Consider the following 14443-nt stretch of genomic DNA (forward strand, 5'->3'; position numbering starts at 1 on the left):
CTCAACTGAACAAAATATATAACACCGGCCTAGTGGTTTTTGGATATTTTTACTGCAAAAATACTACATAGTGCACACACTCAGATGAGAGGTATGTATCAACTTGTTTAAGTTAAGGGAATATCATAGTTTATTATGAAAAAGCGGTGAAGTATCCATTTAAGTCTATGCTCCCAATAATAATTTTTTTATGAGTTTTTTGACATGGACATTTTTGTCCTCTATGGACCTATGTCTAACTTTTTTTTGATGCACATGGGTTAAACTTAACTAGTTTTTTTTTTTGCAACTAATCCGCAAATTACATGCATGCCAAAACATGGGGTCTGGTCCGCATGAAACTACAATCCGTTACACCCATAAATACAATGCGTTATCAAGTGTAATGTAATTGAAAACAGTCAATGATGGGATCCTACAAGTGCTCTTTATTGAGAACACCTTAGTTTATTTTTGTAATGTCATTTCAGGTCCACAAAAAATACATGTTTTATTTACAAACGGGTGTTTTATGTAACATATAAAACAGGATAGGAAAAAGACATACAAAAACAGACAAACAAAAGTAGAAAAACCACCCAATAAACAAACAAACCTAAGGTTAATTATTGCATGTCGAAAGACACAGATTGCATTACTGCAGGTTGAGGAGTAAATCTACATCCCCAGGGATTCTGGACTCCCAGAAGTCTAGTCAGATTCAGTATGACCCCTAAGCTCACATTGCCTTAGTATGGATGTGTACGTGAGATATAAGGGTAAAAGGAGGTGTGTTTATATTTTGAGGTTACTGGCTGGAAGACTGCTCTTATCCAAATCGTCAAAATACGGGTGTGTCATTGCTTGCCGTGCCGAAATCCTCTTCGGAGGGTCATAAATCAGCATTTTCTAAAAAAAAAAAAAAAGACACAATGGAAATAAATATGTGAGGTGAGAAAGGGAGATAAACCCAAACAGATGAGTTTGACACCAGTATGTCAGGACGCACTTACCGCAAGCAAGTCGATTCCATTCTTGTCTAAGTTTTTCACTGCGTTGGCCAGATTACCAGATTTCCACTTTGGAAAGGTATTCTTATAATCTGGTAGTGACTCAACATCTGGCCAGACCTCATTGTTAGGGGTTCCCAGAGTCCTGAACACAAATGAACCACAGAAGAGATTATTATTATTATTATTTTAAAAAAAACATTTAAGGCGGGCGTACACGGTGCGATTTTTGCTGTCGCAGACGATTTTTTTTTCTCGGGAGAAGTCGCGTGGACATCGTGGATGCTCATATGGTCGCGGCTCGCACCGCGTGAGAGGAAATACGAGACAAGCCGAGCACGTTAAGAGCACCTCCCAACCTTACGATAATTTTTAAACATGTTTAAAAAGTTCGGGGAGTCGGCCCGATTTTTACCAGCATATGGCTGTCCCCTATTGCCAAATCATGCACAAGCACGTCACATACGCTCAATCTATATGACTATTATTAGCTCAGTGGCTGCCACATACTGCGTTCACACACACACACACACACACACACACACACACACACACACACACACACACACACACACACACACACACACACACACACACACACACACACACACACACACACACTCTCTCTCACGTGCACTCTTCTCTCTCCCTCTGGTTGTTTCGGTTAAAAGGAATGGCTGTTCTCTGCTTTTCAACAAATCATTTTCACATCTTTTTTCTTTATTTTTTGTATCTAAAGCTATAGCAGCAACATTGAAAGCTCCGGTGTCTGTGTTACATGAAAACTCGTGTGATCGCGGGCGGCTCGCGGTGCAAACAGTCGTGCCGTGTACCAGCTGATTTGATGCGATGATCAAATTAAATGACTCGTAGCGTCTGCAATATCTCACGACCTTCCGAGTGTCCGAATTTGCACAGTGTACGCCCACCTTTAGTGTAATAGTGCATTTTCAATAATAATAATAATAAATAAAAGTAACAAATTGCTGGTGGTAGTATCCTTACAGTACTGAAGCTGCACACTTGAACTACTTTTACTTAAAGGAACAGTGGGCAGTTTCCAAGTCCCTTAAAAAGAGTTAAACAGTTGAGTTTTACACTTTTTGAATCCATTCAGCCGATCTCTGTATCTGGCGCTAGTACTTTTAGCATAGCTTAGCATACATCATTGAATTGGATTAGACCATTAGCATCACGCTCAAATGACCAAAGACTTTATTTTTGAAAAATAATATATTTTTCCTATTTAAAAATTGACTATTTTGTATCATCCCCCATTATTTTTAGTTAGCTTGAACGACTAGATTGAAAAGCACTGCTGTTCTCTTTAGCTACCTGTTAAAGGGTTACTTCAACGATTAGCATATGGCTTTCTATCAGTAGAAAACCTGGAGTATATTCGAATGATATACCACGTTATACAATATATACTCCCCCCTCTCATATGCCCCTGAGACGAGAGATTTATGCATTTTATTTCTGGAAAAATGACTCCTATGACACAAATGACCTATGATGTCTTAGGAGCAATTTTTGGCCAGAGGATAAAGACTACTGCCAGCAGAGGGAGCTATTTCCACACGTGTTCAACCCACGCATGGGGGATAGGAGATTGCACTCACAGCTTAGCTCGCAGCTGCAGGCATTCATGTTAATGGAGCTATGCTGAGCAATGTAATTGTTTTAACTTCTCAAATTAATTTTTATGAAAATTAAGCTTCCAAAGGCATGAACTGAAAACGCGCCAGACTGAACATGCAGTCTGGCATGTTCATACTCTGTATGTATATGCCGCGTTATCTCTGTATTCCCCGGGAATTAGTTCCATATGTAGGGCTGGTGGTTCAAAGGTAAACCGCTTTTAAACGAGTGATATAGAAAAAGATTAGTGTGTGTTGCACTCACAACAAGATGTGCAACAGGTGTGGCGCCACGCGTCTTGTTGTGGGTGCGACACACTAATCTTTTTCTATAGCTTGCTCTTCAAATTAAATTGAGCATTGTCTTCTCTTCCGCGTTTGTTTTCAAACCTCAAATAAAGATTCAAACGGTGATGAATCACCGGATTGATTTATGACCGTTTGAATCTTTATTTGAGGTTTGAAAACAAACGCGGAAGAGAAGACAATACTGAATAATGTCGTAGTTTTTGTTATTTTTGGACCAAAATGTATTTTCGATGCTTCAAGAGATTCTAATTAACCATCTGATGTCACATATGGACTAATTTGATATTTTTATTCCCTCTCTGGACTTGCTCAGTATAGTGTGCATACACTTAGGTACGCTGTCAGACTAAATATAAAATTTATTCTTCACCCCTGAGGTAAATATAAAATATCGGAAACTGCGTTCTGAAGATGAACGGAGGTCTTACTGGTGGAACGACATTACACGTGGAACGACATTAGGAGTCATTAATGACAAATTTCATTTTTGGGTGAACTAACCCTTTAAGAATATAAGAAAATTAAATATTTGTTTAAAAAATATTTCTTTTATAGCCTATTGCCCCAAAAAGATGTGTCATGCCGGTTTGAGATGAATGTGGGACACGAGCTGGATAGTAGAATAGATCTAATAAGTAGAAACTGTGTTAAATCAAATCTCACCCTACAGTGTTTTTCTACTTTACCACAGTAAAAGATGTGAATGGGTATGATAGACAAACGCAAACGAAAGGAAGAAACATTTATAATTCCCTGCAAAAATGAGTGTGACGCGAGTGAAGATTTGGGAAAAGAAACACGAGGTCCCGTAGGATAAAACGGACTAACGTTAGGCCTATTGTTAAAATTCGGAGAAATCTGAATTTTGGATGACCAGATTGCAAAACAGAATAAAAAAAAAACTAGCAAATCTTAAATTGGGCTCAGCCTCTCTCTCATTCGGCATGAATCCATAGCCTGTTTTCATGGCTGCAATGTAACATCTGCAAATTTATTTCCCTTGTAAACAAAGCTGTGCTTCATCCCTGTGGTAAAAATCACGTAAAACAGCATTCACATACAAAACACGGGGTCAATATTATAGTTCGAAATTATAGTTAAGTAAAAAAATAGTATGAAAGTATGGCTATGTATTGCCAAGAATCTGGCAATACAATACGTATCACGATACAGGGGTTACGATACAATATATTGTAATATATTGCGATATTGTAAGAGAGGCAATATATTGCAACATTTCTTTTTGATGTGTTTTTTTTATTAAATAATTTAAAAGAATAAAGAACACAACCATATGCCTAAAACACGAGAAAGTATTTTATTTAATTAATACAGTATCATTTATATAACTAATCACTATTTTGTGCAATCTGAGTAAAGTAAAATGTAAAGTGACTGCAGGATTCTTTATGTGTATATGTTTTAAAGGTTCACAGTATAGCAGTGGCTATTTAACAACAGAAAGTGCAGTCCATTTCATGTGTTTTCTAAATATTAGATTTTAACTTGGCCTATTTTGTAAACAAAATGATTCTTGTCGATTTCCTGAGTGGCTTTTTTTTAGTTTAAGCCAAAATGAGTCCACACTTCAGCTCTGTAAACTGCAGGAGCGGAATAATTCTATCGTCTTGAGAGCTGGGTTTTCTAATGCAAACACTAGCGATGCACGCACTTTTACCTTGAGCTTCTCCGGCTCCGCGTCAGTTACATGTTCTGAGATAACACTGCCATCTAGCAGTTGGGTGTTATACAGTCTGTGGTTTAAACCGAACACAAAGCCACGAATCTTGGATGTAAATAAATAAATATATATCGATACAGTGTTTTTGAGAATCGATACAGTATCGCCAAACGTAATATCGCGATATTCACGTGTATCAATATTTTCTTACACCCCTATATGAAAGGAGATATTAAAATAAATGTGCACAAATCCTCCTAAGTGGAAGCAAGCATGTGAGTAAAACGTGTTTTGATATGTAATAGTATTGCATTGTTAAGATAGTTTTGCTTATGTGTATGTGTCTAACAGAGCATACATTTAGCATGCTGGACTCAGAAACGTGTGGGCCAGGGCTCGGCAGGCCGATGAATCTCATAGTATTCCGTTCTTGTTATGCTATTCTCTCTCTCAGTGACATCTGAAGGGCGATGCGCGGGCCGAACGAGTATGTGTGCGCACGGTTTGCGCTTATATCGTCCGATCTTGCAGGCTATGTGTAATATAAAAATAGTCCAATCAATCGCAGGTCGATGAGAAATAAAACATTGTGTTTGTCTGATAAAGATGTTTACGAGCCCTGTGATTGAGATAATCATTGTAGTTGCTTCTCCCTTATTCTCTCCTCTCCATGAACTGACAGGGGAGCTTAAGCTCATTAAATATGCAAACCTTATCCAATCCTAGCCGTGGGCGTTTACATCCGAGTCTCCAGTGACACGCACACCAAAACCCAGCGTTTTGGAGAGAGCCTCAAAACCAGTGTAGAAAATAGCCTATTACTTATTAGTTATAATGTTTTTGAAATGTAAAAACCACACGAACATCATGAGTTGACCTCAGACAACAGTATAAAACGTTTTAAAAAGCCAGTTCATGACACCTTTAATGTAAAGTTGCGTTCAACTTTACCCTCCTCACCCCCCGCGAAAGAAAACTCATCGGATCTACACGATTAACAGAAATGACATATTTTGACTTAAAACAGCGAATTTCGCCAAAAAGCAATAGGGCTGTCAACGAATATTCTAAATTTGAATAGTTTTAAAAAAACTAATTTCGAAGTGGGGGGGGAAATGCTGCGGTAATAGAGGCATGGCTGTCTGCTTTGCGAGTGGGCACGTGCTTAGGGGTTCAGGTCAAAGGAGTTGCATTGTCACTGCTGAAAGTTGAAGTGTCTTGCATGGAAGATGGCAGAAAGTGCAAAGCCTAACTCGACCGCAGCAGAGAAATCGATTTTAACCCTCCAAAATCTAAAAAGCTATGTCTGGAAGTACTTTGGATTTTGGTCGGTAGGAGGTAAAATTGTTGAGCCACGAGATAAAGTTGTATGCAAGCTATGCAAGATACAGTTAGCATACCATGCCTCATTTTATTTAACATTAAACAGAAACACTAAAGTGTAGGCTACTGTACTGACTGAATAGATATTGCGTGAATAAAGGATAAATGCACTGCTTTCACTGGTGTGATTATTTACCGTTTCATGTCAAGGTAGAGTTCCATGTTTAGCACAGCACAGCTCGCTTGGAGCGTCCAATATGCTGTAAAACTTCAATTAATATTAATAATATTTGTTTCAATCACTGAATGAAGCCTCCTATATTTGGGACAAGAGTCGCGAGTCTTACGACCTTAAATTGCTTGCACAAAATTCTTGATTAGCACTCAAAGTTTGTTTATTTAAACCATTATCCGCAGAGAGGGTGAGGGCGAGAGGTCTGCACTCTGCAGTCTTGGCCATTAGTTAATTTACTTGCTTTTGTGTAAGTGATACGTTGTCAAATATGTATAAACTTAAATAGACAGCCAATACAAGTAGTTATGTCTCTTTGTATTAATTTGTCCTGTGACGTAATGTCCATTGACCATCGACGTAATGTCCATCGACGTAATGTCCATTGTCCATTGACAAAATGCGCAACCAGATGTTCGAATATTCCTGTTTTTTTTTAGAGGGAATATTCGTACGTCATTTTTGACAGCCCTAAAAAGCAACTAGTTTGCAGGTATGACTGTTGTCAGTGATATAAGTATTTGAAATTAACATGATTTCTTAATATCTAGTGGCCATTTTATGAATAATTGAAATACATTTCTTACATACAGTTCCTTTAAATATAAATTCTGGATGATCATGTGTGAATGAATGTGTTTCATTAACTACTCACACACACTGACAGCGATCGTGCCCGAGCGTTTGACCCCCAAAATCTGGTTTGTTTGACTAGTGTAATTGCTTTGTACTGTGCCCTGGCACGGTTTGTTTAGCCATCCCTGGCCAGCTTAGAAGAGGTGAGCCAGAGCACGGTTTAGTGGGGCTAGGGTTAGTTACGCATGTAGTGTGAGCACCAATGCATTAAACATAACATTTTTTCATAAACTACTTTAAACAATGTATCATGGGTGAGATACTTACCCTAAGATTTTAAATGGACAGTGTAGATGCAACTATAGGCATCACCATAAATGCCCTGCTAATAACTGCAGATATTCATTATAAATTTAATTGGCTAGCATTAGCACATCTCTAATTGGCCATTTTACACTATTTCGTATTTTCGTTTTTTTTTTTTTTATTCAACGTCATTGTTCCAGAAATCTGTATATAGGCCAGAGATGTCCAATCCTGCTTCTGGAGGGCCAATGTTCTACAGAACTCGGTTCCAACTCCAATCAAACTAATCAAGGTCTTACTAAAAACGTTCAAGCCGGTGTTTCAAGCCAGGTACACACTGTGCGATTTTGGCCACGATTTGGCCGTCTAAGAAAAAATGTGCAAATCCTAAATCCTCTAATCCTACCTAGGGTAAAATCTGAAGTCTTTGATCGTTAGTTTGACATGTTCACCGGCAGCCGATTAATGATGCTGCGATCAAAATTTACTTTAGACAAAATTCTGGCAGTGTCAGATTTGGTGCACAGTCCTGCAGTGTGACCTCTCCTACAACAATAATGAAATTATCTTTGTTTTTTCAAGACACACTATGACCAAAGTGAGTGCTAGAAATGTCTTTGTAGTCACTGTCTCCGTCCCGTATGTAATTCAGCTCACCGTCACTGAACGCGTCATTCACTGATGATATAAAACTCAGGACGAGTTTTCTTTCATGCGTCCAATTTACCGCGTCTCAACTATCATACAGTCTGACATTAATTACAACTTAGATCTTACAGTGTGACATGGCTTACAGAGGGGATTCATGTTCATACAGTCTGATAAGAAACAATCGTAAATGACTATTATAAATCGTGTGTACCCGGCTTTAGGGCAAGTTAGAGCTAAACTCTGCAGGACAGCGGTCATCCAGGACCGAGTTTGGACACCTCTAGAATAGGCCTACCTGAAGATCCTGAAAAGCTGATCTATTTCTGAGTCTCCATGGAAGAGTGGTTTCTTGGTGGCAAGTTCAGCAAAGATGGTACCAATACTCCAGACGTCTACAGGTGTGGAATAACGTGAGGCCCCCAGCAAGACTTCAGGAGCTCTGTACCACAGTGTGACCACCTGTGCAATCACACAGTAAGTAGAAGCACGTCAGCCTCATTATTTACAGAACGCTTTGAGCAGGGAGAAATTGCGGTCATTCTGAGATGAGATGTGTGCATGTACCTCATGTGTGTACACTCTGACCGGGACTCCAAAAGCACGTGCAAGCCCGAAGTCTGCAAGCTTAATCACACCTTTATTATCAATCAGCAGGTTCTGGGGCTTCAGGTCACGATGCAGAACTCTGCGACAGTGGCAGAACAGAATCCCCTCGAGGATCTGATATAGGTAACTCTACAAAGAGGACACACACACACACTTACAGTTACTTCCAGGTACAGACTTTAACCTTGGGACCTACTGTAAAAGGCAAGATAAATCAATATAAAACTCAAGTTTTATTTTTATTTGAATGTGAAATAATAACCTCTATAGTGTTGGACATACATTACCGTTCAAATGTTTGGGGTTGGTGGGAATTTTTTAATAAATCTCTTATGCTTACCAAAACTGCATTTATTTGACAAAAAATACAGAAATATTATGAAATATTACTACAATTTTAAGTAACATATTTTAATATATAATTTATTACTGCTATGGCAAAGTCAGATTTACAGCAGCCATTACTCTTAAAATTGTTGAGTCAATTTTTGAGGAAACCTGCAATTGTTTTAAGATGGTTTTTCAATTTTTTATTGGTTTTTTATTTGAAACACACACCTTTTAAAACACAAGCCTTTGTGTTTTTTTTTTTATCAATTTAATGCATCCTTGCTGAATATTTTTTTGTATTTCTTTCAAAAAATAAAATCTTACTTGGACCGAATTTTGAAACAGTGAATTATGGCAAGCAGAGCCATTTTAAAGCAATATAAAAGTAACTATATTACTTGTGAGTGAACTAAGTTTAAGTCCAGTGGGGTTCAAATGTCCATGTTAATAATAAAAAAGAGAGATTTTAAAATTAGGTTTAAATACTGAATTTTTTTCTCTCTGAAAAGTTATGACGTAAATGACAAAGAAATACTTAAGATTCTGCACTTGATCAAATAAGCTAAGCAACAGTGTGACATTAATCATGTGAACTCATGTTATACACTAAATATTGCACCTTGACCAACATGGGCTCCATGAACTGGCCAGAGGGGATGGAATCCAAATACTTCTTCAGATCCATGGATAGAAACTCAAACACCAAGTATAACTTTGACTCCTGCATTAGCACATCTAGCAGGCTGTGAAAAAGGGAACAGAGGAAAAAAAAAGAGGTGAGTACATAAAGTAGTAATGAGATAGGAAACCATAATTTTCCATAGCAGTTGTTTGGTCAATCAGTGAATCTGAATCCAGATTCTTTAAGCTAACATTGAGGTTTTGTCTAGGTAAAGATGTTATTAAATCTCTTTGTGTCATACCGTACAACATTTGGGTGCTGAAGCTCCTTGAGGAGGGAGATTTCTCTGACAGCAGTGCTGGGCACTCCCTCCTCCTCACTCTCAAGGCGGATCTTCTTCATAGCCACCACCTGTCCAGTGGTTTTATTCCTGCCTTTATATACCACACCATACGTACCTAAAGAACACATATGTAGTACATGGATTTATATTAGACGTCGACATAAAAAAATACTAGAAACTCATGCAATCTCATATTGTACTTTGAAACAAACTCTGCACACCCTGAGAGACCAGAGAACAGTGTAAATGGTCAAACACATCTCAAATACTGAAGAAAATCGCAAAAAGACTAAACTTACCTTCGCCAATTTTCTCTATCTTCAGATAGTCATCCATTCTTGCTCAACACACTGAGGAAAAACAAAAGGGTTGAAAAAAATGCACATTTATGACAGCATTACATGCAATTAATCAATACTGATAACGTTACCAACATTTGGTTGGTTTTTATTTTAAAAACTACCTAATGTAATATGGTATGTAATGTAATGTATGTAACTGTACGTACATAATATGAGGTAACGTTAACGTTTTAAAAGGCTGACTTGACACATTTTGAACTTTCATTACAACTGGTAAGTTAGGCTTGACATCACGAATATAATCTTAATATACAGTTACATTTCTGATTAGACATCATTTTGTACTTAAATGCGGTCCCATTTGATATCCATGTCTTCAAAATGAAAATGGAACGTTATCCACGTTAACGTTAAATCAAAATGAAACGGAACGAGCGTTAAAAGCAAGGGAAAATGATAAAGACCGTGATCTGCTATAACTATATCTGCAAATCACATCATCTAAAACATTATTTTCAAGTACAAACTACTTTTAAATTAAATGACTAACTGTTACGGAGATTTTGCCCAGTGGGGCCCGAGCAACTTTAAAACGGACCAGGATCAAGACTGAAAACATGCAATCACCCTCATATATTAAAAACTCACCTTTTCTGTAACTATATCTAATCTGGATTAATATCCAACACTTCCAATTTTCTTCAGATATCTTGATGAAGTTTTTTGAGAAGAGAACGAGCGTGCGGATGTTGTATCTCACTGAAATGCGAGTTCCTTGATTCAAACTGGCCGCTTAGACGTAATTCAAAAGCAGCCAATCGGAGTCCTCGGTGGACTTCAAACTAACCAATCGAATGGTAGGGCGGTTAGGCGCGGGAGTATACGTCTGTCCAAGACTACGTGCGCGTGCACAGTGGTTTGTTTGTTCAATTTTCACTATGACAGATGCCCGTTGCTACAAAATTGCTGGTTGTGTGTTTTAGGAAAACATTTTATCTTTTTGAATCAGTTGTACTAAAAGATAGACTATCTTCTATCGACTGAAACTTCATGACGTTTAGTACTCCTCAATTATTAGTTTTTTTTAATTCCATAAACTTTCCATAAACAAACCCAATAAGAATGTGCCCCAAATATACTCCAGAATGGGATCCAGAATTGTGTCATTACCATAGACCATAAACAAATAGGTCATTACATCGTTTGGAGCATATAAACAAATTTAGAATTATATGAAAAATATATTTTATTAATATTGCTATGGTGGCTTCTGCAGAGGACACCATCAGGACCCCGTCATTAATTAAGAAAATAAAATTGCATGATAAGACATTGGCGAAAACAATGTCTTTTAATTTCATTTTTAATTTTAATTTAGGCTACAATCAATTCTAAAAATACAAACTTTATATAAAGATTGTCATGTTAATTACAGAGTTTGATATTTTACTCAATGCGTGTAAAATGGCCATAAATAGGTGATCCAATTTTACACTGTATCTGATTTGCATTTTAATGTGGTCTTGGGGCAACACGCCTATAAAAACGAAGTGTAATAATGGATGGAGGTAATAGCAACATTTTCTGAATATCTAATATTTCATTGAAATATGCCTTGAAATATAATTTATTTTCGTTGTTGTGTCTCCCCAAAAATGCCCAGTAAAGTGCTGAAATGTATGTGTCTTCTACAAAGGACAGTAGGCCTACACAGAAAGTTCCCCGTACGTTCTCATATGGTTCGGTTTATTTTGTGTGGAAGCAAATAAGAACGTTCTGGGAACCAAAAATTGTTATCTGGGTCGCACTTCGTAACAAAGACAAATGCCTATTCTGATTTAAAACACCCCATAACGTTTTCCTGAGATGATTATTTACGACAAACAATTTGAATTAACATATAAATCCTCATTCAGTCGATGTCAGTCATTTTATGTCAGTCATTTCAATGACTACAAGGAGAGGGACCTCCTTTTCTGAAACCTCCATTTCATACATTTGATATCTCTGAAAATCCCTTTTTATACATCCAAACTGTGACATTTTTGGTCGGAGACAAAATCGCTAAAATAAAATGTCCTCTACAGAGGAAAAAAGGTCTGAGAGTGTCAGGGTCTGTTTACAATGTGTGTGGTTTTTTTACAGTCTGTCTGTAGCTGCACACATGCACAAACGTGCAATTCTCGATACGACCACTTGGCGTCACCGTCAGACCGCTGCATTTAGTAAATCAGATGTCCACCACTGAGAGCGCTGTTGTGCATCTGAGTGGTCATTCGGCCTCAAAACATTCTAATGAGAGAAAGAAAAAAAGCGTTATACGATAAACAAATACAACATGTTATTGTAGCCTACATGTAACCCTACGTGTCCAGCCTACACTATCAGAAAACTTTAGGTAAGGTTTTCAAAGAATTTTTTATTTTATTTGATAAAGTTTGTTTTTTATTCAACTCCTCAAAAGAGCTATTTAAAAACTCTCAAAAGGCCAATGATGCATAACTAGGCTGTCTAATTACAGAGAAAAGGAGGCTTAGTCCCCGGGATAAAATCTCAATTCAAAACCCAAGTCCTCAGAGGTAGAGACTTTAATTAAAGACGTGATTAGTGGCAAATTATTAAGATGCATGTTTGAGCCACCCTGATTGGCTGAAGGAATGAACACTTTAAGTAGAATGGAAGGAGTCAAAATGATGATGGGTGTTATTGTTGTCATTATTCTTATTTCGCCACAATGCATGCGATTTCACAAAGTAGCCTAACAACATTTTCCGGTCAACATCTTTGTTGGGACAAGTTTACAGTTTATGTAAAATTTACCACAGGGTTAGGTGCTTCTACATCAGTGTTATCATTTCCCTATGAATTTAGGGATATTTTATGGATAGGGTTGGTGGGTATGTATAGGACTACATTTTTTGGACAGGCAGGATCAACAAAATATGTTGATTCAGGAGCAGTCATTATTCTATTTTTGGCCAAATTATCCCTCTGTTGAGTTCTTATGATAATGATATGTTCATTGGCCCTCTTATTACATGGCCACTTACTAAATAAATAATACATGAACATGAAACATTTGAGTTGAAATGAGTTGATATGAGTGCTATGAAAGACATAAGTATGGTTGATGATATGAAATATTTGGCACAGATTGCACAGACCGGCCAATCTGAATCAGGCATTAGTGTTATTTTAGTCTAATTGAGATATATTTAAGTTTTTATTATTATATTGGAATGTATTTTTTTTAGATAACTACAATGGCCATTACAGAGAGCCATAACATATTATTGCCATTTTCTTTACACCCCAAGTCTAATATGATGTCTGAGAGAGAGAAAGACTGAAACACACTGAACCATACTCAGTGGGAGTCTTCATTGAGGAAGATGAAGATGTGTGTAGGTTTACACAAGCTTGTTTTTGAGAGAAAGGTGTGCTGAAAAAGAAGGCCGTGATGAAGGGGGCTGAGAGTGGGGTACTGACCATAGAGACAGAGAAGTGGGCAAATGCTACAAATAGTTTTTAGGACACTGAGGTTTTGGGGCAAGGGAGGGCTGTTGTGTGTGTTTGAGTGATTTTATATGAATGCGTGTGCGTATGTCAAATGTAGGGCAAATGCAGGACCAAAGAGGATTCCCTCACCTAGATTTCACACGACCTTCATGTGTGAAAAACTATAGCAATTAATAAGTGCATTTGGAAACTGGCTCATTATAAAGATAATAAGATAAACCCTTTACATTAAGCTGCTTGTATGACCTTATACATTGTCGGCTTAGATAGCCTAATGTAACTGCATGTAAACACACTCAATGTTGCATAATATGTTTTTGACCGAGAATAGCACTACATATATGGGATTAATAGATACATTCATATCTGCATTTAAATAATGCTGTAAAACCTATGATATAATAATATTCTGTATTGAATATTGTCATTTTCTCTCTCCCTTTGCTGAATGACTCTCTGACATTAGCATTCCTACCCAGGCTCAGTTGCCATGGTGAAAGCATGTGGTTTCCTGGCGTTGCCATGGGGATTTCCTCCCTGAACATTTCTTCAGCAATCATACACTTGCCTTTTCATGATTTATTCCTTTTCTCTCTCTCTCTCTCAGTCTTTTTTGTCTTTCCCTAAGATTGTCGGTCTCCCCTGCTGAGGATTCTGGCTGGCAGTTGGTGTGACTGTGTAAATGACAGTTGATGAGTGTTGATTCCCTTCAGATGAGGATGAAGGTTTTCTCAGGGTGACCTTGAGCAAGTGTGACCTCTTTGGTTTTCTCATCTCACATACGGACACGCAGATTTGCTCAAATGAGCGCACACCTTGAGCAGAAATGATCAGCTAAAAGGTATATTATAGCACCCACTCACCCAGCCGCCCCCATGCGCACATTATGAGTTTCTTGTGCTTGCATTTATCAGGAGGTTCCCGAGGAAAACATGCTGTTGTGCTAACGAGCCTCATTATGGCAGCAGTCTTATTAAATGGCCTCTGGGTTAAACAACACCACATATCCTGTGA

At 37.7% G+C, this 14443-nt stretch overlaps 1 protein-coding gene across 1 annotated transcript; it reads right to left on the bottom strand.

The window, feature by feature from the left end:
* Positions 1–414: 414 nt before the first annotated feature.
* On the bottom strand, positions 415–10715 carry cdk1 (cyclin dependent kinase 1). The gene is made up of 8 exons (XM_067454628.1): positions 10559–10715; positions 9908–9958; positions 9567–9723; positions 9263–9386; positions 8272–8442; positions 8003–8166; positions 993–1134; positions 415–888 (listed from the first exon to the last, which is right to left on the bottom strand). The coding sequence occupies exons 2-8, from the start codon at positions 9942–9944 to the stop codon at positions 775–777; spliced, it is 909 nt and encodes a 302-aa protein (XP_067310729.1). The 5' UTR covers positions 9945–9958; positions 10559–10715; the 3' UTR covers positions 415–774.
* Between the last annotated feature and the right edge of the window lie 3728 nt (positions 10716–14443).

The sequence above is a fragment of the Pseudorasbora parva genome, chromosome 10 (genome assembly GCF_024679245.1).
Source record: "Pseudorasbora parva isolate DD20220531a chromosome 10, ASM2467924v1, whole genome shotgun sequence".
Lineage (NCBI taxonomy): Eukaryota > Metazoa > Chordata > Actinopteri > Cypriniformes > Gobionidae > Pseudorasbora > Pseudorasbora parva.